At 33.0% G+C, this 24,669-nt stretch overlaps 1 protein-coding gene across 5 annotated transcripts in view; it reads right to left on the bottom strand.

Moving 5' to 3' along the window:
* Positions 1–24,669, bottom strand: part of FBXW7 (F-box and WD repeat domain containing 7) — a 228,190-nt gene that overhangs the window by 5,613 nt on the left and 197,908 nt on the right. For all 5 annotated transcript variants that reach the window (XM_014780212.2, XM_087437536.1, XM_087437537.1 and 2 more), the window contains 7 exons: positions 23,309–23,391; positions 20,177–20,318; positions 11,036–11,170; positions 6,303–6,426; positions 4,035–4,171; positions 2,598–2,711; positions 1,181–1,362 (listed from right to left, as the gene is read on the bottom strand). In XM_014780212.2, the coding sequence (XP_014635698.1) occupies positions 1,181–1,362; positions 2,598–2,711; positions 4,035–4,171; positions 6,303–6,426; positions 11,036–11,170; positions 20,177–20,318; positions 23,309–23,391 (917 nt within the window). The remainder of the gene's footprint in view (positions 1–1,180; positions 1,363–2,597; positions 2,712–4,034; positions 4,172–6,302; positions 6,427–11,035; positions 11,171–20,176; positions 20,319–23,308; positions 23,392–24,669) is intronic.

The following is a 24,669-nucleotide window of genomic DNA, read 5'->3' as shown; positions in this document are numbered from 1 at the left end:
CATTTTTGGATTACAAAGAAGAGTAGAAAACTGGGGTATCTTCATGTCATTCCTAAGAGATAAAGAAAGTTCCCACATTTGGAAGAGCAGAAAATGGAAGAATTGAGAGATTTAAATCGGAACATAATGGAAATTGAAATGCAAGGTCTCTTGATACCAATCCCCCAAATTTTAATCGCAGAACACGGTATTCAAAGTAGATTCAAATTACAGATGAAAAGGTACCTTTCTTCACATATTACAAACCTAGTGTGACATCTGCTTAAGGTAATGATTCTTAATAGACAAGATGCTATGGACAGAATTAAAGATAAAGACTGGAGTGGATTCACTCTAAGGACCCTTCAGAGAGATCTTTTTTGACAAATGAAGTAGAAATCACATTTGTTTAACAGGGGTACCATGAAGACACACCAATAGAAGACAGAAAGGACTTCAATAGCAGGGCTTCGTAGGAGGGCATAAAAGCAAGAGCAAATGCACTGAGAAGAAAAAGGTAAGCAGTCTCGTTTGGCTGAAACCATTTTGAAAACTGGATTGAGGATTTCTTCCTTAATTCAGTAGGCAACAGAAGGCTCCCAAAGGGCAGTGATACTATCATAATTAGAAGAGGGCTCTCTGTCAGCTGTGTAAAAGCTGAGAAGACCAAATCTGAAAGCTATGTCAATAGTTCAGGTGGCAGGTAATGAGAGAATAAACTAAAACCCACAGGCTTCAGCTTTTGCCTAGATATAGGGGATATGATAGAGTCGGGGTAGGGTGGGTGGGTAAGGAAAGACTCAGAGGCTTGAAGCCTGAATAACTGAATTTGTCCCACTAGCAGAAATATGAATATCAAAAAAAAGAAAAAATAATTTTTTGAAGATGATGAGTCATAAAAGATGTAGAACAATAAAGTAAGGTGTCCTTCAAGATTAGAGAGTAGAGAGTTTCAAGCAGGAAGCCAATAACACTATTGAGTGAGGAAGGAAATTTAAAGAAAACCCTCCAATTTTAAGCCAATACACTACTGCTTTCCTAGTATAGAAACATCTAAAGCCTAATAATTAAAGTCTAATTGAAGAGCACATTATCACTCTCTGTTAGACACAGTATTATACAAGCTGAACTTTACACAAAAGGCCCCAAATTCACAAGTAACAGAGGAATAATCCCCAACCACTACAGGATTTTCTCTTACCTTTTTTCATGGAGATGCATACAACGTACGGTGGAAGTATGCCCGTATAAGGTGTGTATACATTCTCCAGTCTCCGCATTCCATACTTTGAGAGTTCGATCTGTAGATCCACTAATGATGATATTGTCTCTCATCTGTGATGACCATACTCCACCTGTGTGTCCCACTAATGTCCTCAGACACTAGAAAAACACTTAAGATGATTACTTTTGGGTAGAAAGGAAAATGATTTAAATAACATTTCAGTAGCTCATTAAAATTTGGAGTAAAATTATTTACTCAACTTGATTGTTTGGAATATCAGAAAATAATCTTTCACATCAATATAATATAATCCCATCACTATTTATTGCTTTGTTTATTCAGTAGCATTACATACTATATACGCACACACAATTGAGGAACAGTTATGTAGAAAGCAAACATTTCTCTTTAGAGTATGACAGCTCCAGCCTAGCCTCTTTGATGAAAAATACTAAAATTGCAACTTGATTTCTTCCATGGGAATGGACTCAATGAAAGAATGCCAACAGTGTTGGGTGTGGCCACATACCACATCTCATCTGAATCTGCCCCAAGGCAGTAGTTAGGAGCTAGGCAAGGTACTTCTAGACAAGTAAAGACAGACACTAAAACCCTGAAATAAATCCAAAACTAATATTATACTATGGAAATATAAAGCTGCTTTCAAAAATTTTAACATCTGATTTGGAATATTTAGAAGATTCTTGCCCAAGAATCAACATGCTATAAGACATTTTAAAAGACATACGACTTTTTTCCCCATATTTTATTATTTTTCAGGTGGTCAATTACTTAATTCATAAAAATATTCTCCACTGGACAAATTAAAAATAAGTATTCACTAGAGAAACATCCAAGTATAATATTGTATGCAGTGAAACTGATTGCTTGGACTGCTTTTTTCTTCAAATTCCTATTTAAATACCTAGTGTGCTTAACTTCTACCTCACAAGGCTTGATATAAGTTTAAATTAACATGATTTATTTAAATTCTAAATTATAGGTGGGTTATCAACGAAGTCTCTTACAAGGTAAAACAAATATCCCTCAATCGTATTTTTGAAAAAGATTAAAAAGAAAGGAGATATAACTTAGATGGTTAATAAAGGTGGGAAAAATTAAACCAAGAAGAAGATAAAGCACATCTGAAAATCTTAAAATAGCTAAATCACAAAGATAGACAAACTATTTAAATGAAGAATAAACTAATGATATCCATCTCGTGAGAAACATCCTTTTCATGCCAAGGAAAAAGTTAAATTAGAAGCTCTGATATTTGCTATCGAAATAAGCTAGGGTCAAAAGAAATCTTTGTTTTCCTTTCACTGGTTGATCCTTACAAAGATATACACAAAATGGTGACTTCGTGAAGTGTAGAAAGAAGTAAACTTACTTTGCCTGTGACTGCTGACCAAACTTTTAAAGTGTTGTCATCAGAACCACTAACTATTCGGTTACCACAAAACTGTAAGCATGTGATCACATGATCATCATGTCCTTTCAACACCTACAAGATAGATGCAGATTAGAAATAGGTTATTAGATCATGTTTTTTTAAAAATACTCGTGAAAAGAAAGATAAAGTCATAAATAGGAACAGTAATCTGTAGTCTACTTCTAGAATTAAAATTTATATATAATATGAAGCATCACCTTTCTTGGCTGATCAATCAAGTATTAAACATTCTATAATCATCTCTTTTATCTGTTCAAACCAAAAGAATACGCATCTAAGTTTTGCAATTTTGACACACAAAAACAAAAGGACCTACTAACTAGAGAGACAAAAGTAACAATAATTATCAACTTTCTCAACTTAAAACAAAAAAAGCCTGTCATAATGTATGCATTTTAATACAACGGTGTCTCCCCAAATTGCCTTTTTCCAGTTGTAAAAATATACCCTGTGGCCTACTGGTTGAGTTTGCTGTGCTCTGCTTTGGTGGCCCAGGTTTGTGGGTTTGGTTCCCGGGGGTGAACCTACACCACTCGTCAGCCAGACTGTGGGAGCAACCCACATACAAAATAGAGGAAGACTGGCACACATGTTAGCTCAGGGCTAATCTTCCTGAAGCAAAAAAAGAGGAAGATGGGCAATGGATGTTAGCTCAGGGTGAATCTTTCTTAGCAAAAACAAAAAATATTTATCTATCTAAGAATTTCAAGCACTTTTGTGAATCTTTATATACTTGAAATGTTATAAGACAGAAAATCAAAATGAGGCTTAAATTTATAAAAATAAAACACACAAATGCCACCAAAAAAAAAAACATGGGCACTCCTCAAAAACACATGTTTGAACTATGTGGTCAGAGAGGGAGCAAATTCTTAGGTAGACTGTATATGACACAAAATTCAACAGGATATCCAGAAATTTTCATTTACATAAGATAGAACAACATGCAATTCAACTCATCTTTTATTCAAGTTCAATTAGTTGTCAGACTATAGAAATTAGCAATACAGTCATGTGCTGCTTAATGACAGGGATATGTTCTGAGAAACGTGTCGTTTGGCAATTTTGTCGTGCGAACATCATAGAGTGCACTTATACAAACCTAGATGGTATAGCCTACCACACGCCTAGGCTATATGGTACTAATCTTACGGAACCACCGTTGTATATGTGGTCTGTCATTGACTGAAATGTCATTACACAACGCTTGACTGTAGAGGAATATTGTCAGTTACACTTTCAGTCATTTTAAAATATATTTTCTCTCTACAGGAGATAGGTGTCAAGTTACACTGCTTGCCAAGAAGTGAAAGAGTACATTAGGTATTAACACTGATTAATGGTTTCTGTTCCATTGTGCAAGAGTTCAGTTACCTTAGGAGATTTGAGTTCTCCTCGCCTCCAGTTAGTATCAATTCTGTGCTGTCTGATGTATGCACTTTTCCACGGACTGTGTATGAAACCTGGTTTTATGACTTTTCTTCTCTTGATGTGCAATGGTTCATCAATACCTAAAGTTTTAAACAGTTAAAGAGTATAACTGCCTTCACTAATAATAACAATTACACATTTTATAATGTATCTCATTTTCCCCTATGCTCAAAACCACCAAAATGCAGGACCATTGTCCAATTTCTAACACTTGTTATTACAAAATAATAATATAAAGTTTTATATGATATGTTTTTATATTATTTCATTTCTTTCTCAAAATGATTCTATGAAATGTTGGCGAGGATGTGCAGAAATCGGAACCCTTGTGCAACGCTTGTGGGAATATAAAGTGGTGTAGCTGCTATGGAAAATAGTATGGTGGTTCTTCAAAAAAATTAAACACATAATTACCATATGATCCAGCAATTCCACTTCTGGGACAACCAAAAGAATCGAAAGCAGGGACTTGAACAGATATTTGTAAACCATATTCATAGCAGCATTATTCATAATAGCCAAAAAGTGGAAGCAACCCAAGTGTCCATCAACGGATGAATGGATAAACAAAATGTGGTATATACATACAGTAGAATATTATTCAGCCTTAAAAAAGAAGAAAATTCTGACACATGCTACCACATGGATAACCTTGAAGTTATCCTTGAAGACATTATGCCAGGTGAAATACGCCAGTCACAAAAAGACAAATACCACATGATTGTACTTATATGAACTACCTAGAGTAGTCAAATTCACAGAGACAGAAAACAGAATGGTGGTTGCCAAGGGCTGCAGGGAGGAGCAATAGGGAGTTATTGTTAAATGAGTATGGCGTTTCAGTTGGGGAAGATAAAGAAGTTCTGGAGATGGAGGGTAGGGTTGCACAACAATGTGAATGTAATCAATGCAACTGAACTGTACACTTAAAAATGGTTAAAATGATAAATTCCACATTACGTATATGTTACCACAACTTTTTAAAAAGTCATAATAATGATCCTATGAGAGAAGATAAGGCAGGGATGAGTAATCCCACTTTATGTATACAGACACTTGAGATGAAAAGGTTTCCTTGATTAGTCCAAGCCATAGACAGGGGAGAGGCAGGATTAGAAACCAAGTATCCTGGATCTTCACCTCCAAACTTTAATAACCACCAGTGCTCCCTACTCAACTATAATCTCCAGGAAGGATAGGATAACCTATGGAGTATCTGTCTCATGCTCTACGATTCTTTCTCAAAAATTTTGCTTTTCAGAGGCATATAATATTTTTACATATTTAAAAACACATATTATTTTTCTTGGGGCCAGCCCCGTGGTGTAGCAGTTAAGTGCGCGTGCCCCACTGCTGGCGGCCCAGGTTCGGATTCCGGGCGTGCACCAATGCACCGCTTGTCAGGCCACGTTGTGGCAGCGTGCCATATAAAGTGGAGGAAGATGGGCACAGATGTTAGCCCAGGGCCAGTCTTCCTCTGCAAAAAGAGGAGGATTGGCACAGATGTTAGCTCAGGGCTGAGCTTCCTCACAAATAAATAAATAAATAAATAAATAAATAAATAAATAAATAAAACTAAAAAAATAAAAATAAATATTATTTTTCTAGATGTCTGCTGGGAAAAAAAATGTCCTTTCTTAAATTAATATGGATGATACCCACTCCTCAGCTAAGAAAGGGGATTTTTTTTTTTTAACAGGTTTCAAGAACATAAGCTCGATGACAGGAAGAAAATGGAAGTTCACTACTATGTCTCCAGCATTTAAGAATGTCTAGCTCATAGGAGGTGTTCAATAAATATTTGTGGAAGAAATGAAGAGAAAATGGAATATTTGAACATTTAATTGCTAATAAAATTTTTGGGTTTCCTCATCTTGACTTTTTCATGGTTTATTAATTCTACTACAGACTTGGAAGCAAATCAGATATATTTGCTATTAGTTATGGTACTCAATAAAGGGATTAGCTGCAAGATTTGGCTCATTTGAATGTGTGGAACAACCTGTGGATTTTACATAAGTAGGTGAATGTAAGTGAAGACTCATTCTCGATTCTTTGCTAGGCTGTCAAAGTTTTCTTTTTTCATTTATCTCCCACTTTATTCTACTTACATATAAGACTACTTTTTATTTTTATGTTTTCTATTTGTTTTCAGAATCACTTTGCTTTTTCAAAACACAAACACTTTCCCTATGTGATTTTGAACCTTACCCTCTTCTTTGCATTTCTCTCTCCAGAGAAGGTTATCTTCAGCCAAAATTCTCCAGTAGCGACACGTCTGAGCTGCTTGTAGCAGGTCTTTGGGTTCCAGGAATGAAAGCACATAAAGTGCCAGCTATAAAAAGAAAAAGCATAGTATACCCATATTGTAAAAAAATTTTTTATAAAAACAATAAATTAATTATTGTCTTCAGGATGAAATACCTATAGATAAATGTAATATAATTCTACATTCTAACGTCTAAAATTATGAAAGGTAGTACCTTCTAATATTCAATCTTAACAAACATATACGAGATTTTAAAAACCCAAACACTCTATTGGTTTTTATGAACTTCACTCCACTAATTCCTCACCTCTTTAAGGAATACTTATTAAACCTCTCTGCCTCTGCTCTTATCTTTGCTCTGTGAGCCTCAACTCAACTCAATATTCTACTATTTATTTATTTACTTTATTAGTTCTTTAAATTTTGTCTTTTTCTCTCCTCACTACAATGTAAATTCACTGAAGACAGGACTTAAGATAAGAAATGAGATTTCTGTATATTCTGTGTAGTATGATTTCAGATCATACTTCTGATAGTTAGATATAATTAATAGTGCTTTATCACATCAAAGTATTTATTATCACAATGATGAACTTTTCAAACATTTATACCCTTTACTGTAAATGACTGAAAGGGGACAATCATTAAACCACTCTGTAGACACAGAAAAGTAATTGGGTTCTAATTACTTTGCACTGCATATGGGGATTTTCTTGATGGGCCAAAGTCGTATATTTGAGCTAGCTCTTTGGTATATCATTGATTTTAAAATTTTGTTTTCAATACTTGCAAATCATCAATTTTTTTCAATGTGTAAAGTCAATTCAAATAAAAGAAGAGGAAAGAGAAGAAAAAGGGGAATGATAGCTTCTGAGTATGCTTATTCAATTAGCCTCACAAATCACATAAACATTTAAATTATGATATTAGGACAAGAATGATCTAAACAGGGCAATAAAATTTAGTTTTCATATAAATTAAATTACAAGGATTAAAACAAACTATCATTTAAAGGACCAAGGGTCATATAGGGAGTAAAAGCACAATTTGTATTATATTTTGATTCTAAATAGGAATTACATGATATAAATTATAATTTCCCAATGACTTTGTATATATAGAGTTCATCATTAATCACATATCTATTGGGAACATTCTTCACAGAAAGTTCTCCAACCAGCCAGTATTCAATGTAATACTACTATTGACAAATGACAGCAAAAAACTTTTGGTGGAATAATTATTTTTGGTCTATCAGAGAAGGCCATTCAGGAACATATATAGAAACTGAGTCATTTAAAATAAAAAAGCATAAGTATATTCAACAATCTATGTATAAGTGTGTATATACACACAGATATATAAATATATATATACATATATATGTCAACATAGTATTTTTTTAATGGATACTTGATAAACCACTTAATTTTAAAATTATCAATCGATCAAAGCCTGGGCAAGTTTGCTTAGTGTTAGTATAATAGTAATGTGATAATACTATACTATTAATCTTCTATGTGAAATTAATATTTAACATAGAAATTATCAGACACAAAGTTATATTTGCGGAAAAGAGATGCTATTTAATGCCCAAGATATTTAGAACAGTCATATGAAAAAGTCTATTCTTTGTTCTAGTTATCCAGCTAAAGTAGAAATCAGGTAATCTACAGAAACATTCAATAGATCTTAAAGGCTAGAAAACAAATCCAGAGCAGCCTAGATTTCAAAGGTACATCCCAAAATCAACAGGTAAAATTTCCTTCATTACCGATGATTAAGAGATCTAATCCAGTGTCTGCATGCATTAAAGAAAAATGTAAAGAGACACTCAGGTGCCAAAGAAAGTTGAAGTGCTAACTCCATAGGTAACTGGCACACTTTCCTTTAAAATAGCAAAGGCCCTAAGTCAAATCATGAACTTCAACTTATTAAATGTTTGTCTAGACCATCAAAACATCTAAGTATTATAGAAAATACACACAGCAAAATACAAAAATATGAATAAGAAAATCAGAACCAGGAAAAATATAAATCAGAACAGAAGGTTTAAACCAGAGAAAAAGTAGAACACAAATATGCTGGCAACAATATCTTACATGGTTTTTTAATTAAATTGCCAAGCAAAAGGGCATAGCAATTAGTTATACAATTCTTAGTGTGTATCATGGGGAAGTATATCAGTTCCTCAAAGGAAGCAAGATTTTGTCACGTGGGGTTCCTTATAGGGGATGGAGAGTGGGCATTGTCCCAAACTACGTCTCTACAACACCACAGTAGGGGTTATAGTCTTCTTGCAGCCAAGTCAAACGGTCTAGCTAATGCAATTTTCTATTAATTTGTCTTAAAGGTAAAATCTAGAATAGTAATTCTTCCTATGGACTACTTCCACCAGACAGAAGCTCTTAAATTGAAATTCTACTTTGGATAATTACCTTTTCCTTGCCTGAACTTGTCATTTCAGTAAGAGTTGCTATTTTTGTTTTTCTCTATAACTTAAATAAAAGATTACCATATTATACTTAAAAGACAGCTAATACTTTCTTAGAATTGCTATATTTCAGTGGACTGAACCCATGAAAGGAAAAAGAATAAAGAAGATGTTGACTGATCCTATGTTAAGAATTTAGGTTTCATTCTAGATCATCTACTATATCACTATGCGTTTCTTGGTATTTACTTACAAAATAAGGATAATGCTGTTTATCACAAGCCTCCCAAGTGAGGCTAGTGAGATTTTTGTCAAGGTTTTTGAGATTAATAAGTAAATGTTGGTAAAGAGCTTTGAGATCTGTTGAAAGGAGTTATAAGAAAATTATTATAAGTCCATTTCCTGACATGAAGGTAATAACGTTTTAAATAATGATAGTACTTAGTCTCCGATAAGATAATGTTAGTTTCCTTAAGGACTTAGATCTATACCATTATTTCTCCATATATAAAATAAAGAATTTTTCAAAACAGGGAACTTTTTTTCTAGTAGTTAAAAACAGGGAAAATATAGATGATATGCTAAGCCAGGGCTCACTCTCATTCTCCTATCTAGCCTCACTTCTTTTTCCTCAGGCAATCTTTAAAAGAATACTTAATCCAAGAAAATCTTGACTGCATTTACCCTGTTATAGATAATCTGTGATCAATTCTTAGATTCTTAAAAATATTTTCATATTTTTCTAATTTTAAGTCACATTTTTGCATGTTAAGAAGTTACTGTGGAAATCTAAATAAAGCAACAACAAAACAAAACACCATTCTTAGAGATAAGGGGACAAACTAAACTAGAAAAGTCCATATTTTAATAAAAATACTACCCTCTAAAATAAGGAGACTACCAGGGAAACTATAAAGAATATATCAAAGGCGAATAAATTCACTTTCAGTCAAATGCTTATAAAAGTGCTTCCTACTATTAATGTCTTTCTGAAAGCAAAGAGAGCTTATGTCACTTTCATAAGCCAAATCTATTCAAAGGGTTTGGTTTTAGAATGAGCCAGCAAGAATAAAAAATTTTTTCTGGGACAATGTCATTTTTAAAAATCATTCCAAAGAAGAAACATTTCAAGAAAAAGATGTTTTTTTCACTTTGCTTTTTCCCGGATTTATGCTTAATTTTACACATTAAATATTATGAAACTATTTCATTCATATTCAATGTGAAATTATTATTGGAACTATCTTTAATACTCTTAGGATACTTAGAATGGTTATCTTAAAAAAAATCAACTCCTTTTCTTTTCTCTTCAAATTTGAAATTTCAGAATCATTTGCAATGGTATATTAGTATTTTATATTGTTGTCTTAGCTCACATATAATTAGTGGCATATATATAATTTGTGAAAATATAAATCACAGTAACATTGATTAATGTTATATTATTTTTGTTTGCTGACAAAAATGAAACTATGAAGCCTATAACATCAATAAAAGAACTATATCTAAACTATGCCTCACTTATACAGTCAAGAATGCCCATATAATCATAATCAACCTATGATTAAAAAATCATAGATCTTTTATTTTATATAAAGATATAAAAACAAATGGGCATAAATAATTCCAAGAGAAATGTTATCAGAATGTAATTGGTACGGGAAATCTGTGATTATGTATGTGTGTGTGTGATGGGGGCAAGAAGGGAGATGATTAACAGAAAAAGACATATAGGTGAAATTCATTATATTTCAAAATAATTATACAATGTAAGTAACAGAGAAATACAATTCAACAGAATCATAAAACTATAGTTTCTAAGGAACTTAGGATAAACAAAGAGCAAAATAAGAAAAAAATATTATTTTTAATAAAATCATAACAAAAAAAATCTACTACTATAACGAACATACGAAGACAACTCAAGGTTGGGCTTCAAACAACTTGGGGAAAAATCTTGGTAAAGACACAATCAAATTAATGAAACTCAACAGCTTACTCTCATATATGATTTATTCCAGTGGTGGAAAGAAGTCACTTAGTCCATAAGTACACTTTAATCTGAAAATTATACTAATAAGTCACGGCAGCTTATCATTTACAGCCCTCTTCAACACTAATTAACAGCGTTAAACTGACAATACTGAACACCATAATTAGCATGACATTGTTTAAAGGTGGTAGCTGTTGAGTTATATTTTCAAATAGCATTCAATGAAGAATATAACTGATAATCCTTACCTCTTTAGGGAGCAAGGAAATGAAGTCTCGTTGAAACTGAGGTTCTATCACTTGCATCATATGTTTTACTTGGGTTGGTTCACAACTATCAATAAGTTCATCTAAAGCAAGCAATTTCTCTGGTCCACTCCAGCTCTATCAAAGAGGAATTAGAAATTTTATTATTTTAATAGATGTCCCAAATTATAAAATCATAAAGGAAAATCCACATCTACACACAACATAAAAGGTGGCTGACATTTTCTCCAGAAGGCATTGAACTGATAATCCTTTAGTCTCATCAAGTTTACTAGCTACCTTTATTTTGTAAAACCTTTTAAAAATGTCATGGTTTTGATAGAAAAATATTTTTGCATTACATTATTATAATTGTTACATGCTCGTCTACCACCAAGATACTGGTTGAATTTTGGAGAAACCAAAATTTTATTCAGAAACATCAATTTGGGTTACCGTGTAAATAGGGAATTTTGACAGATGATTTTCCTTTCTCTACATTCTTTCTAGTGGGCACCATAAAACTTGACGGTTTTAATAAGGTACTCATCTGAGAGTTAGGAGATTGGCAGCATCATTTAGAGAAAAATTAATAACTGGATATACTGTACATCTGACGAGAGTCTTCCACAAATTAAAAGGGCTTTGATTTGTTATGTGAAAATAATTTCAGGTAAAAAATAGCAAACAATAGAAAATAGTAGCTGACTTAGTAGCAAAATTAGAAGATGAACAAAGACTAAAAGAGGGTAAGAAATAAAGTACATTATGGAAAAACAAAAACACATAATTACACTTCAAAAACATGAGCTCTTTTAAACTACACTAGGGGATTATTTAAAAAAAATTTTTTTTCTTCCAGTGAGGAACTCCTGCACAGAAAAGCCATGTGAGTAATTTAAAATGTTAGAATTTCCCCTCACAATAATCATGTAAAACATTTAAATAACCTTGTAATACTTAAGTGAAAGAATATCCTTGAGCAGGCTGATTTAAGTACCTCTGTGAATTATTATGTCCGTTTTGGAAATGGGTGAAGAGAGAACAATAGGTGAGGTTTGGAGCTAGAAAGATCTAGATTTTGACATTCCATTTCTTGCTCAAACTAGGAACCTGGATTTTGTAATATGTGAAATAGATAATTGAAAACTGAGATATGCGGAGGATACAGGAAGCCTTATTTAGAATACTTTTTAAAGTATCTCTTGAAGTATTTATCCCTTTAGAATCTACAAGGAACTTCATCTCCTTTCCTATCATAAAGTGTAGATTATGGTAATACTATCAAACATTTCACTAGTACTTCCATAGCCCTTGTCACAAACCTTTTCTCATTTAATCATCACAAAAACTGGGGAATCCCCATTTTACCATCAAATAAGAGGAAACACAGACTTGTCCTTAACACATAAGTTGTGTCCTTTCCTTTTACTTCTATACATACACATACCCAGAACATTCTCGAGTACTCACCTTGAATTCTTTTTGGTTAGGGTGAGGATTTACATATAAAAATTAAAAATACTCATATACATGTATATGCACACACATGACCAAATAAAAGCAGTATATTTAAAGTTTAATTGTTTTGTTCAGTTTCCTTCATATAGCTTCAAATCCTGGTTCAAAACTTACCTCTTTGACAAAACTTACACTGATCAATCTCCATTCATCTCTGGTCGTTTAGTATCAATACTATAAACTTTGATTTATTGATTTACATTCCTCACAATATTTTAGGTAGGTTTTTATAATATGTTGTTCCTCTCCATCTACGGTATAAGGATTCATGGACACTACTATAAGGACATGCCCATTTTGGGTGATGGATAACTATGTTGACTTGATTAAAATGCAGCTTTAATTAAGTCACTTGATAGCAGAATAACTTTAATGTAAACTTCTTAATCTCCTTTGTATATATGAATACCTACTTTAAAAATATTTTTGGAAGTGTTTATAGTTGAATTTTAATATAAAGATATCCTATATAATCTTCTACAGTAAAAAGATAGTGAAAAACTTTTCAACATATTACAAATCTATATAACTTACATATTAATTACATTAATAGCTACTATGAATATTTCTAATTTAAGGTAAGATACTATACATGTTTAATGTTTTCTTTTTTTTTAGTTAATATATTATTACTGTTTTTAAAAAGGAATAGAAAAACAATACCAATACATGGTATATAACTGCTAATAGATGGAAAAAATATCCTTTATCAAGGATTTTAGAGGATAGGGTGTAGAATGAAAAAAGCCAGAACAGAAGATAAATAAATAACTCAGATCTTAGGTAAACATTAGAAACTGTGTCAGAAATTTCTATATTTAAGGCAAAGTCCATGACAAAAATTATGCCTTGTAACAAAATGTTTCTAAGACTTTAAATAATATTTTTATTTCGTTTTAAACACTATATCATTTAACAAATAAAATTCTCTCTCAATTTAAATTATGCATATATTCATTCAGCAGATGTTACCTTATGACATTTTATTGAAAAGTATACCACTGACAAAGATTAGTAACGTAAGCTGTAAACTACATATTAAATGAGACTGCTTCCACTGACCATACACAGTCAACAGTCTAATTACTTAAAACCACATCTCTTAGATGGTTCCAACAAAGGTCTGGACCATATAGGTAGCTTTCTTCTCTCCAGCCTGCGTTTCTTCCCGAACTCCAGACCTGTCTATAAAATTGCTTACTCAACACGTATTCTTGGATATGTAATAGAAACTTAACATGTCCATGATCTTTCTTTTCAAATATGCATGTCCACAATCCCCCCTATCTCAGTAAAATGTAACTCTATTCTATTAGTAGCTCAGGCCCAAAACTGTGGAGTCTTCCCTGACTCCCTCACTCTCATGGTCAGATGGTTCTGAGGCATCAATGAATTTTAAGGTCTTAAATTTCAAAATATATCCAGAATCTGACCATTACTACACTGTTCTAAGCTATTATCTGTCACCTGGATTAGTCCCATAACCCCTTACCCCGTCTCCCAGCTTCCAACCTTTGCCCTCCTCATTCTATTCTCTATAAAGTAGTCAGAGTAATACTGTTACAAGTCACTCTCTTCTGTTTAAAACCCTCTAGTGGCTTCCCACTTCACTCACAGTAAGAACCAAAGTCTTCAGGTTGGTCTACAAGGTTCCTAATTCTTTTCCTTCTTGTTTACTGTGCTTTAGCCATAGACACTTTTCCTGTGCCTCAAACACGCCAAGCATGCTCTGCTTCAGAGCCTTTTCACTTGCTGTTCCCTGGAACATTCTTTCCCTAGATATTCACATGGCTTGCTTCCCTACTTCCTTCTCTGAGACCTTCTCTGGGCAACCCTTTCTAAAATTTAAAACCAGTTCCAAATCCACAGACCTCATTCCCCTCCTGAGTGGAATGTAAGCTCTACGAAAAAGGGTTTTTTGTCTGTTCTGTTCACCATTGTATCCCAGATCCAAAGTAGGACCAAGAACTTGACAGGTGCTCAATAAATATTTGTTGAATAAAAGAATGAATCCCCAAAGAGTCAGGAAATATTGCACCAATGCTATCTCAAAACTCTCTCTAAAGAGTATTTCTATTTTTTATATTTGATGACATCACTAGGACTTGCTTGCTTAGTCTGGTTCCAAGACTGGTTCCAAATTTTGTATACATACATAGTTTAGCAGCAAAAGAAGTATGTATTAACTTGAAAACCTTGCAGTTAATGACTATATTAAAACAAAATAACAATAACTCACACCAGGCTTTAGTGAGGAATAGTGGAAAGAGCATTGAATTGGGGATCAGGAAACCAAACTTTTGGAGGAGACACTGCCACTAATTAGGTTACAATTTAACCTCTGCAGGCCTTAGTTTCTTTATCTGCAAAAGTGTTGGATAATTCTGATAATAATTATTTTATTCCTATTCTGAATGTAGTTGTCCTAGAAAAGAAAAAAGCATCTTCCTCTGGTCTTTTATGGTAAAAGTATATAGGAATATATTGAAAGGGATAGAAAAAACATTCCAAATTCAGACAGGATCAAGAGAAACAAAATTTAACGTTTGGACAAAGCTGCAAATGCAAACTTGAAAGTTCCCCATGAAAGTGGTATTTCATTTCAGGTAATTAGAGAATGCAGGTAGTGAAGAAGAGTAGAAAGAGCACCGAACTGTAATCAGGGGCCCAGGTTTCACCAGTAAACTCACTGTGGAACCACATGGAAGTCTCTTAATTAGTCTGAGTCTCAGAGACCCGACCTGCATAATTAGGGGCTTGGTCCAGACCAGTGGTTCCCAAATGCTCATTGAGAAGTGCAAGAATCACAGAGTCCTAGAACCCACCATCCAAGAGTCTGATTCAGTGGTCAAGGTGGGATTGAGGACATTTTATGTTTTAAATAAACAACTCATTCAGTATTGATGCAGGTGATTCACAAACCAGCAGTGGTTATTAGTCTGATGGACCCTTAGTGTCTCATTCAGAGTATATTTCATGACTTTGGGCAGTACTGTGCTTGAATTTCATGTGGTAAAGAACTAACTTCTCTAGTACCTCCTGCAGATGGTTACCCAGTCTGTTTGAACAGTTCCAGGATTGGAGTACTCAACATCTCCCAGTCTACGTGGGTCAGTTCTACCTGTTCAGTTCAACTTACATCAAAATCTGACTCAAAGAATACATCTAGGCTTTGTTTTCCGAAGAAACCACGAATCAGCCTGATTCTATTTTTATATAAAAGTCTTCAAAATGTTAGAAAGATACAATTTTTTCCCTTAGTTAAATACTTGACTTTCTTCAACTCTTCCTCACTCAGCAGAGTTTCTTGATCATACTGTCTCAAACACAATTGCAAAGTAATACTGAACTCATTTTATTTTGGCACTATCCTGTTTGAATATTTTATTGACTAGCAAATAAAAAAGATCTACAGAAAATAAGTTAGAAAACGTACAATTTCTAAGTGTTACCATGAAACTTGATTAAATCCTTCAATAGAGTAGTTTTTACTCCACTTTTAATTTCAAAACACAGAAGTATTTTCTACTTTATCATTTTAAAAAATATTTTGAGTATAACAGGTATTTTCAAAGTACATTCATAGTTTTAATGCAATGCAAATATGCTTTGATTAAAATAATGCTAATAGTGTTAAGCTAATAACATTTGTATGAAGCTAGTGCTAATAGTCCCTTTTTAGATCTGAGAAAACTGAGGCTCACAAAGGCTGCTTCTTGACTGAGAAGAAACTAACATTTATTGACTCTCCACTATATTTCCAAGCATAGCTTTAAGCACATTTACATGTTTTCTCCCTTTTGACAATTTTTAGTGTTATATCTATTTTACAGATAATGAAATAAAGGCAAGAGTTACATAATATCAATGCAATTACCCAGTTATTAAAAGGCAAAGCCAGAATTTATGCTAAGGGCTTTTTCTTCTAAGCCATACGTGCTTCTCATTGTATCAAGATGCCTCCGAATATAAATTTCAACATAAGAAAATGTTAATGTTATTGGTATCTTTACCTAGTCTAAAATTTTCAAGTGAAAAACCATATATTAACACCCAAATACATAAACAATAAAAAAAGTATGACCCATTCTCTCCCCCAAAATTAACAATCTGAAGCATCAATCTGGCTGCTGCAGAATCTATGGCTACTGAAAATTCAAACAGTACAAAAATTCCATTTTTTTGTTTTGTTTTGAATTTGCACTTCTACCTTGCAGTGGTGTTCTGGTTCAATTTCCCTTTATCCAAAATGGTGTATCATTTGTTCTCATTCAATTTACAAATTGAGTACAGAGTACTTTGTCAGAATAGATGGAGCTGGACCAAAACAATGCTGTATCACTGCCTTAGGAGCAATAGCAGAACAGTAAGGGGACAAGCTCTCTCATTTTGCTTGTTACGAAACAGAAAAATCATCATTAAATGCCCCCACAGCATATCTCCAGAAATCATGCCAGTTTAATTATTCCTCAACTATACCACATAGGTCAACTCATGACTCCCCCACTTTACTATAAAATTTTCTCTCTCTACAAGTTAGGCATTAAAGCATTGTAAGCGGGGCCGGCCCGGTGGCACAAGCGGTTAAGTGCGCGCGCTCCGCTGCGGCAGCCCGGGGTTCGCTGGTTCGGATCCCGGGCGCGCACCGACGCACTGCTTGGCAAGCCATGCTGTGGCGGCGTCCCATATAAAGTGGAGGAAGATGGGCACAGATGTTAGCCCAGGGCCGTCTTCCTCAGCAAAAAAAAAGAGGAGGATTGGCGGATGTTAGCACAGGGCTGATCTCCTCACAAAAAAAAAAAAAAAAAAAAAAAGCATTGTAAGCCTTCAGGCAAGTGATTCATTGCTAGTTACTTTGGCACCAGCCCTGCAAATAAAGGGCAGTGCACAACAATGAGGCCCTGGGTGTGTCAGAGACAAACACCGTACTCAAAGGATTAAGGTCCTGATCTACCTGTCTAGTTGACCTTTTGTTGCAAGTAGATTTCTTTGCTACAGAATATTTATGGGAAAAATATATATAGTACTATACCTGCAGGGATAATTCTACATGCTATTCCTACTAACTAAGAACAAGTTTTCTTCACGGCATCCACTTCTCATGAAAAGCGATCGAATGGGCTCTTTTACAGAACAAAAGCTAGCCCAGTATTTTTTTGGTTTATTGAATCTCATTTATTCTAAGAAACAAGGGCTCCCCCCCAACAATTAGCATTTCTGAAATTGGGATGCATCTAATAATCTAAAGTATCTCAGATTTGATGACAGACAGTATGTGGTAACATGTGGACATTTCATTAAGAAAAGCATGAGCTAGCTAAACAAGTAAACTTTGTACAAAGGACTCCCCAAAACACCCTCACTGCAAAACAACGCACAAATGCTCCCCACTATATATCAATATTTGCGGGAGTTCTCTTAAAATTGGGAAGAAATCGAAATGGCTAGCAAAGAATATTTTGGTACACTAAAACATTGGAAAAAATGGGCCCATACCACATACAAAATAAATCTCACTCTGATAATCTCACCTTCTGATAAGAAATAAAGCTTTCCATATAAGATAAACATTTTGGAGGCTATCTACAATGACAATAAAACTATTGCTAATGGCGTAATTTTGGATCATGTTGGTACTTTCTTATAAAAATGATATGAAATCAGCTTCTGCACTACTCCGAGCACTGTTGCTCACACTATATGCTGTGCAAGCATGACAACACAAACTCACAGTCCCATCTCCTTGGCTTAATCAGAGATGATAATCTTTAAAGTATTTCTTTAAGACTGTATAAATGTCTGAGTTTTATTTTCACCTCTTATTGAGGGATAAATTTCTTTTTAAAAGGATGTGACAAAAACTTAGAATTCTGAGGCACACATAGGAAAAATTTAATTAAAATTTAAAAAAGAAAATCATGAATCTCAGATAAAAGAACTGGGAAGGGAGGGAAGAACCCTTGGGGAAACGTAAGTTTAATCAACAAATGACTACGAAAATGAAAAACAAAAGTTCTTTGTAATTGTAGTAGTTCATAACATTATAATAACAGTAAAATACAACTTTCATTCTTCTAACCCATAGATTCTCAACCTCAGCATTATTGACATTTTGGGCCAGATAACTCTTTGTTATGGAGGCTGTCCTTTACATTGTTTCTACCCACTAGATGCTGGCAGTGTCCTGCCTCCCACCCGCCTCAGTTGTAACAACCAAAAATGTTTCAACCAAGAGAAAATCTGCCTCCTGTTGAGAACCACTGCTCTAACCTTTCAGTTACCAACTGAAAAAATTTAAGATCATCCTAGCTTTTCAGAAATCATCTGAAGATTAGAAAACAATTTTTAAAATCCATTTAAAAGCAACATTGCTTCAAGTAAGTTTTCCAGCTACAGAAGAAAAAAACTGGGACATCTATTTAGTTTTTGCCCAGGTATTTAAAATATTAGGATTTACATAAATGGACATCTTAAAAATATGAAATATCAAATAAAATCAAATAAAGTATCTTCTTTTTCAACCATTATTCCCTTATGCATTCATAAAACACCACCAATCAAGCAGTTAGATGTAAGGAAATATATTCACTTTACATTTTAGTACGATGGCTAATATCAGAGCTACCTCGCTTTACATAATTTATATTATTTACTATTTACAAAGAATAATCAAGCGAGTGTTTAATCCATGCTAAATACTTGATTTATATGTATTATCTCACTGGAAGAAGAGATAAATCAATTTAATATCACTATCATGAATTATAAAATTCATAATATTCAAGATTTGGTTGTAGCCAATCTTCCAAGTAAACTTTCAAAGAATTTAAATGCTAGTAAAATGCAATAATCAGAATTTGAGCACAATAAGCCATACACAAGCATGGCACTGATGAAAAGAAGCTGCAGCAACTCTTGGAGGCTACTAGGGTAACTGTGATGGTAAATTACCACCAGTGACTAACCAGAAGAGTCTTACATTACTCCTAAATGCTTAACTTCCAGGCAATGCAGTTTAAAAAACAAGTACATTCAGCAACCCCAGAAACCCAAAGGTGAAGGAGAAAAGGAAGAAAGGACTTATTATCTAAAAAGCAATAAAAAATGCAAAAGCACACTTACACAAAATAAGCGTTGGATTCTCTTGATTAATACACTTAAAAATTAAAATGAGCTCCCTTATTTTTAACAGCATTTTTTATTGAGATACACTTCACATAACATAAAATTCACCATTTAAAATATACACTTCAGTGTTCCCAGCACACCCATCTTCCTGTGCAACCATCACCACTATCCAATTCCAGAACACTTCTTTCACCCCCAAAGAAATTTAAATTTAAATTTAACCTATTAGCAGGCAGTCCCAACCTCCCCTCCCACCATTGCCTAGCAATCACTAGCCTACTTTCTGTCTCTATGGATTTACCTGTTCTGGATATTTCATAAAAATATAATCATACAATACATGGCCTTTTGTATCTGGCTTCTTTCACTTAGTATAATGTTTTCAAGGTTCATCCATGGTGTAGCATGTAACAGTTCCTTTTCATGGCTGAACAATCCCTTATTTTTTGCAGCAATTAAATGAAGCATTTCAAGTACTGTGTTTAGACATGTCACCTGAAACATTTTCAGCCATTCCTGGAGGCCTGTAGGTGGCTGGACAGATGTAATTCGGCGTCGTTGTTGTCCTTGGCCATTGGCTGCTCTCAGGTCTCCAAAAGTTGTTGGTGTTGCTGAACATGGTACAAGCCCAGTGGTACTACAAAAAAATACAAGAGGGAAAGCAAAGATAGATATTAAGAATAATGAGCTCTAATTTAATAAGAATGATGATCTGGCATATTTCAAATATCAATCGAATTATTTTTATTTGCTTATTTCCAGAGACAAAACCTCTTCTGCTATTCTTAGAGTAAGTTTCCTCCCTCCTACATAACCACCTGTTATTATCCCAGCAATGCTAATTGCAACCAAACGACAGAATCTCTATGGCAAAACTACAAATTGTTGATACATACAAATAATGCTAAAATATTTCCTTAGAAGATACAGGTTCTACTTCTCTTATGACTGGTCTTCAGTGACATAATTAAATAAAAACTTAAATTTCCTTTATACAAAGGAGAGTGAGACTTATTAATGCTTTAAAAAATTCACATGTAGAAGAAGCATGTTAAATGTTTTGGACATTTCGCTAGTCACATTATTCCTTAAGTGTGTCCCACGTGGCTTCTAAATTTTTATAATATCTGTCTATTTTTCTCCAATTTTCTATTGTTATTTATAAAGCTTAGTCTAGATAATATTTGACAGGAACAAGCCTTGATTAGAAATGTACTTACTCAAAACAGGTTAAGTATTGAGAACTTACTATATGCAAAATTAAATAAACATAAGATCACCTAAACACTTTTATCCAATAACTTAAACTTTCTGACAGTTAAAACAAACAAACCTGAAATTCAATTCTGCCACTATAAAATGAGGGAGTAAGTCTAGATGATCTATCTCTATAAATGTCCAACTCTCCTAAAATGACTACATAATAGGAGAAAAAGTATAGTTATAACTATGTTAATAATATATTAAACTTAACTTTCTAATTTCAGTATCTAACTAAATTATTTAAACTCAAGGTAAATACTGAACATTTCTATTTTAGAGATATTTGGGGAAAAAAGGAGCAGGAAGATTCATTGAACAAAATTACATTTATAAGATAATCTTCAATTTATTGAGCTATGATAATAAAGTGTTTTAAATCCAAAGAACATACAAATTATATCCTAATAGTTAAACATCAAGCTCTGATAAATTACTAATGAAACAACGCCCCCAATTCTTTTCTGTCCAGCGTATCTCATTATTTTGATAAAAAAATGTATCTCAGTCACCAGATTTTACAGAAAAATCTTCATATATACCACCTTTAAATCTTTTAACATTTTACATCTAAGACAATCTCTAACGTTCAACAATTAAATGTATTTTCTCTTTTATCAAATTTCAAAGGTATGCTCTATTTTCTTCTCTGAAATGAAACAGGATGTGATTATAACTTAAATTTTCTAATAAAAACTGATGGAAAATCATAGTTTCATCTTATTATTAGAAAATCAGTCAAAAAAAATTTCAAAACATCAAATATATACTGAAAAAGTCTCCAAAAAGACGTGGAAATGCTGTTTGGTTTGCGTTAGGAAGATAATTTGTTAAAAGGCTAAAAATAAAATTTTCACCTTTTCGGGTGCTCTCTCAAGATAAAGTGAGCAACTAAAGACAAATTTCACTCAAATGTGTTCTATAGTAAAAATTCAGCATTTATTTATAAGCTGCCTTAAAAACAACTGAACAATTTAATACATTTGTCCTGGTATCAGCCATATTAATAGAAAACCAAAGTTATATGCCTGACATTTTCTATACATTAAAAAAAATAGCACATTTTTAACGTTAAACTCAACTTTCTTGATCAAGACTAGAAGGAAAAAGCAAAACTGAAGTGAATAGTTTCACTTGTCTCTCTATCACTCAACACCCTCTCGCGGAAGTGACTAAATAGCGAAACTGTCAAAAGGCAAAGGGTTAAAGTAACAGGGAGAGGGACAGTTAACATGGGAAAAATCACACAAAAAGCATTTCCTGAATAACTAAAAGATAGCTTTATTTTTCTCTTCCGTATCATCTCTGCATTCTTTGTATATAAAACTATTCTAATTATTATGTTTCTAAATTTCATAAAAGAACATTTGCAAGAATATTTTCCACAACTGAATGAAATAAAAATATAAGCTGTTTCCCTGAAAAAAAGAGATGCAATCTCTTAATGTTCAATCACAAAAACTCAGGTCTGAGCAATGCTAATTTTACTGCATCTTATAGAATAAAAATAACTCTAAATCAAAATATGTACGGAAAAAAGAAATGATGTCACCATTACGAAGTTCTTATGGTTTCTATAGCTAACTTTCAATCAGTTATTCGAAGTGACAATTATGCAAAAAAGACAAGAAAAGCTCTTAAGATATTTTTGTCATTTAAATTTTAAAACCCCACATTCCAAACGACGTCCAAAGCCATTTTTAATTGGCTGGGTAATAGATATTATGCTTAAGTTAGCCTAATTAGCGTGAGAGTGGGAAAAGTTTTATACTGATGCAAAATCCAAAAATGATGGAATGGTGCGGGAAACAAGACTACAATTGTATTTAGTTGTTATGGAAACTATTCTACTGGTGCAGAAATGTATGTGTTAAAAACATAAGACCTACCAAGCAAATAAAAGGGGATTTCTAAAACAGTAATGTCATAAAATAAGATTTAGTTAGTAATTGTGAGATTTATTTCACTGCTAATAAATGTATCTTCAATTTTGCATATATAAATATCTACTTGAGAACAGCTGTTGCTATAGTAACAAGATACATTTGCTCCTGTGCATATTTTAGGATTTACTTTTTAGAATTCCTTAAAAATTGTGATTTAAAAATTTTGTTGATAGGAGAACTTCTGCTTGTGTCTTACTTTAAAGTATTAGTAACAAAATATAAAGCTATAGTGGTAGTCTTTCTTCTTATTTAAAATGATGTATTTCCCAATTTTCAGTGATCTCAAAATGTGTTCAACAGTCAACAGTACTAGAGACATTATAATTCTCTGAGAATAAACTGAAAGAAATGCTTTTAGAATCATCAACTCTTTAAAGAAACATGAGAATCAGAGGGAATCAATGATTACACTTCATATTACCTTGTATATTCTGAGACTTTGCATGGTTTCTTTCCCAAAGAAAAAGAGCGGACCTCAGAACCATGGTCCAATTTTCTTTTCATCTATAAGGTAAAACAAATAAGATATGTTTAAAAAAAAAAATCACCTGTCCAACTATCAAATCTTAATGTTAGCATTGGTAATATTGAAAAAGTTCTTAAATTTTCTTATGCCTAGATTGTTAATTAGGCATAGTTAATTAATATAGAAAATATATGTTTCATAGTTTCTTCTATTAGTTCTACTTTGTTTTACTCTTTACAAGACTGGAAAGGTGAATTTTTACCCCTAATATTTTGTCCAGAAGAACAGTGCATGGTGATTTAAAAATTGATATCCATCATATTTATTCCTTGAGAGTAATATACTTTTCACATTTTCCAGTTTAAGAACCAACATACTGGAAAATGTCATGTTAATCCACACAGAAAGAACGATATTCAACATGCCTTCCTTAACTGATCTTCATTTTCCTTTAAAAACATATTTTAAGAAAGATAAAACAACAAAATTCAAAATTTCAAAATCAGAATGGCAGTAACAGTAACTGAATTTAAAACACATATAAAAGAGTAGAGGGAACAAGGTAAATTAACAAAGTAATTATGATAAGGCATAAAGCAACACATATGGGCAATGAGGACAGTAAAAAAGTAAATCTGTAATAAGAGAGAAATCTGGAAATGGTATAATAAAGGTGGAAAAAAAGCCATCAACTGATATTTACACAGACTTTAGCTTTACTGACAGATACTCACTCAGGACAAAATATCCTAACTTGAAAAGCAACAACTACAAAAAGATTTAAAACAGAATGAGTTATGCATCTTTGGAAGGTATATCCAACATCCATAGTTTTAAACTATTTCATTATGCTATATATGTGCGATACATTAAATACATTCAGAATTGCATTTTGTCAACATCAATATTGAAATATTTATTTTTTATGTTTCACTATTGGTTAACTGAGGCCATCTAACTATACATATAAACTAGAAAATAAGATTTGATAAGATTCAACTTTTGCTATTTCAACAACCCCTCTCAGATTTGTGTCTGCTAATTAATTACTGTATTACTGAAAATCACGGGGAAAAATCCCAGTGTGACAGACAGCTATCCTCATTTTTATAATAAGGTGAAAATCCTTGCTTTGCAGCAGCCTTATTTTCTTACCTATTGCCTCACATGGGAATATCATAACACAGCATGCTACACTATAAATACTAAAGAGAACCAACGACTCAAAATCTGTTTGAATCATACTCTGGATAATATAGACTATGTTTTTATCATCATGAAGAAAGTCTTCCAAAATACAGGGATGATCCTACAAT

The sequence above is a fragment of the Ceratotherium simum genome, chromosome 12, assembly GCF_057802395.1.
Source record: "Ceratotherium simum simum isolate JZ-2026a chromosome 12, ASM5780239v1, whole genome shotgun sequence".
Classification (NCBI taxonomy): Eukaryota; Metazoa; Chordata; class Mammalia; order Perissodactyla; family Rhinocerotidae; genus Ceratotherium; species Ceratotherium simum.
Note: the sequence above shows the minus strand (reverse complement) of the source record. Positions and strands in the feature narration are given on the sequence as shown.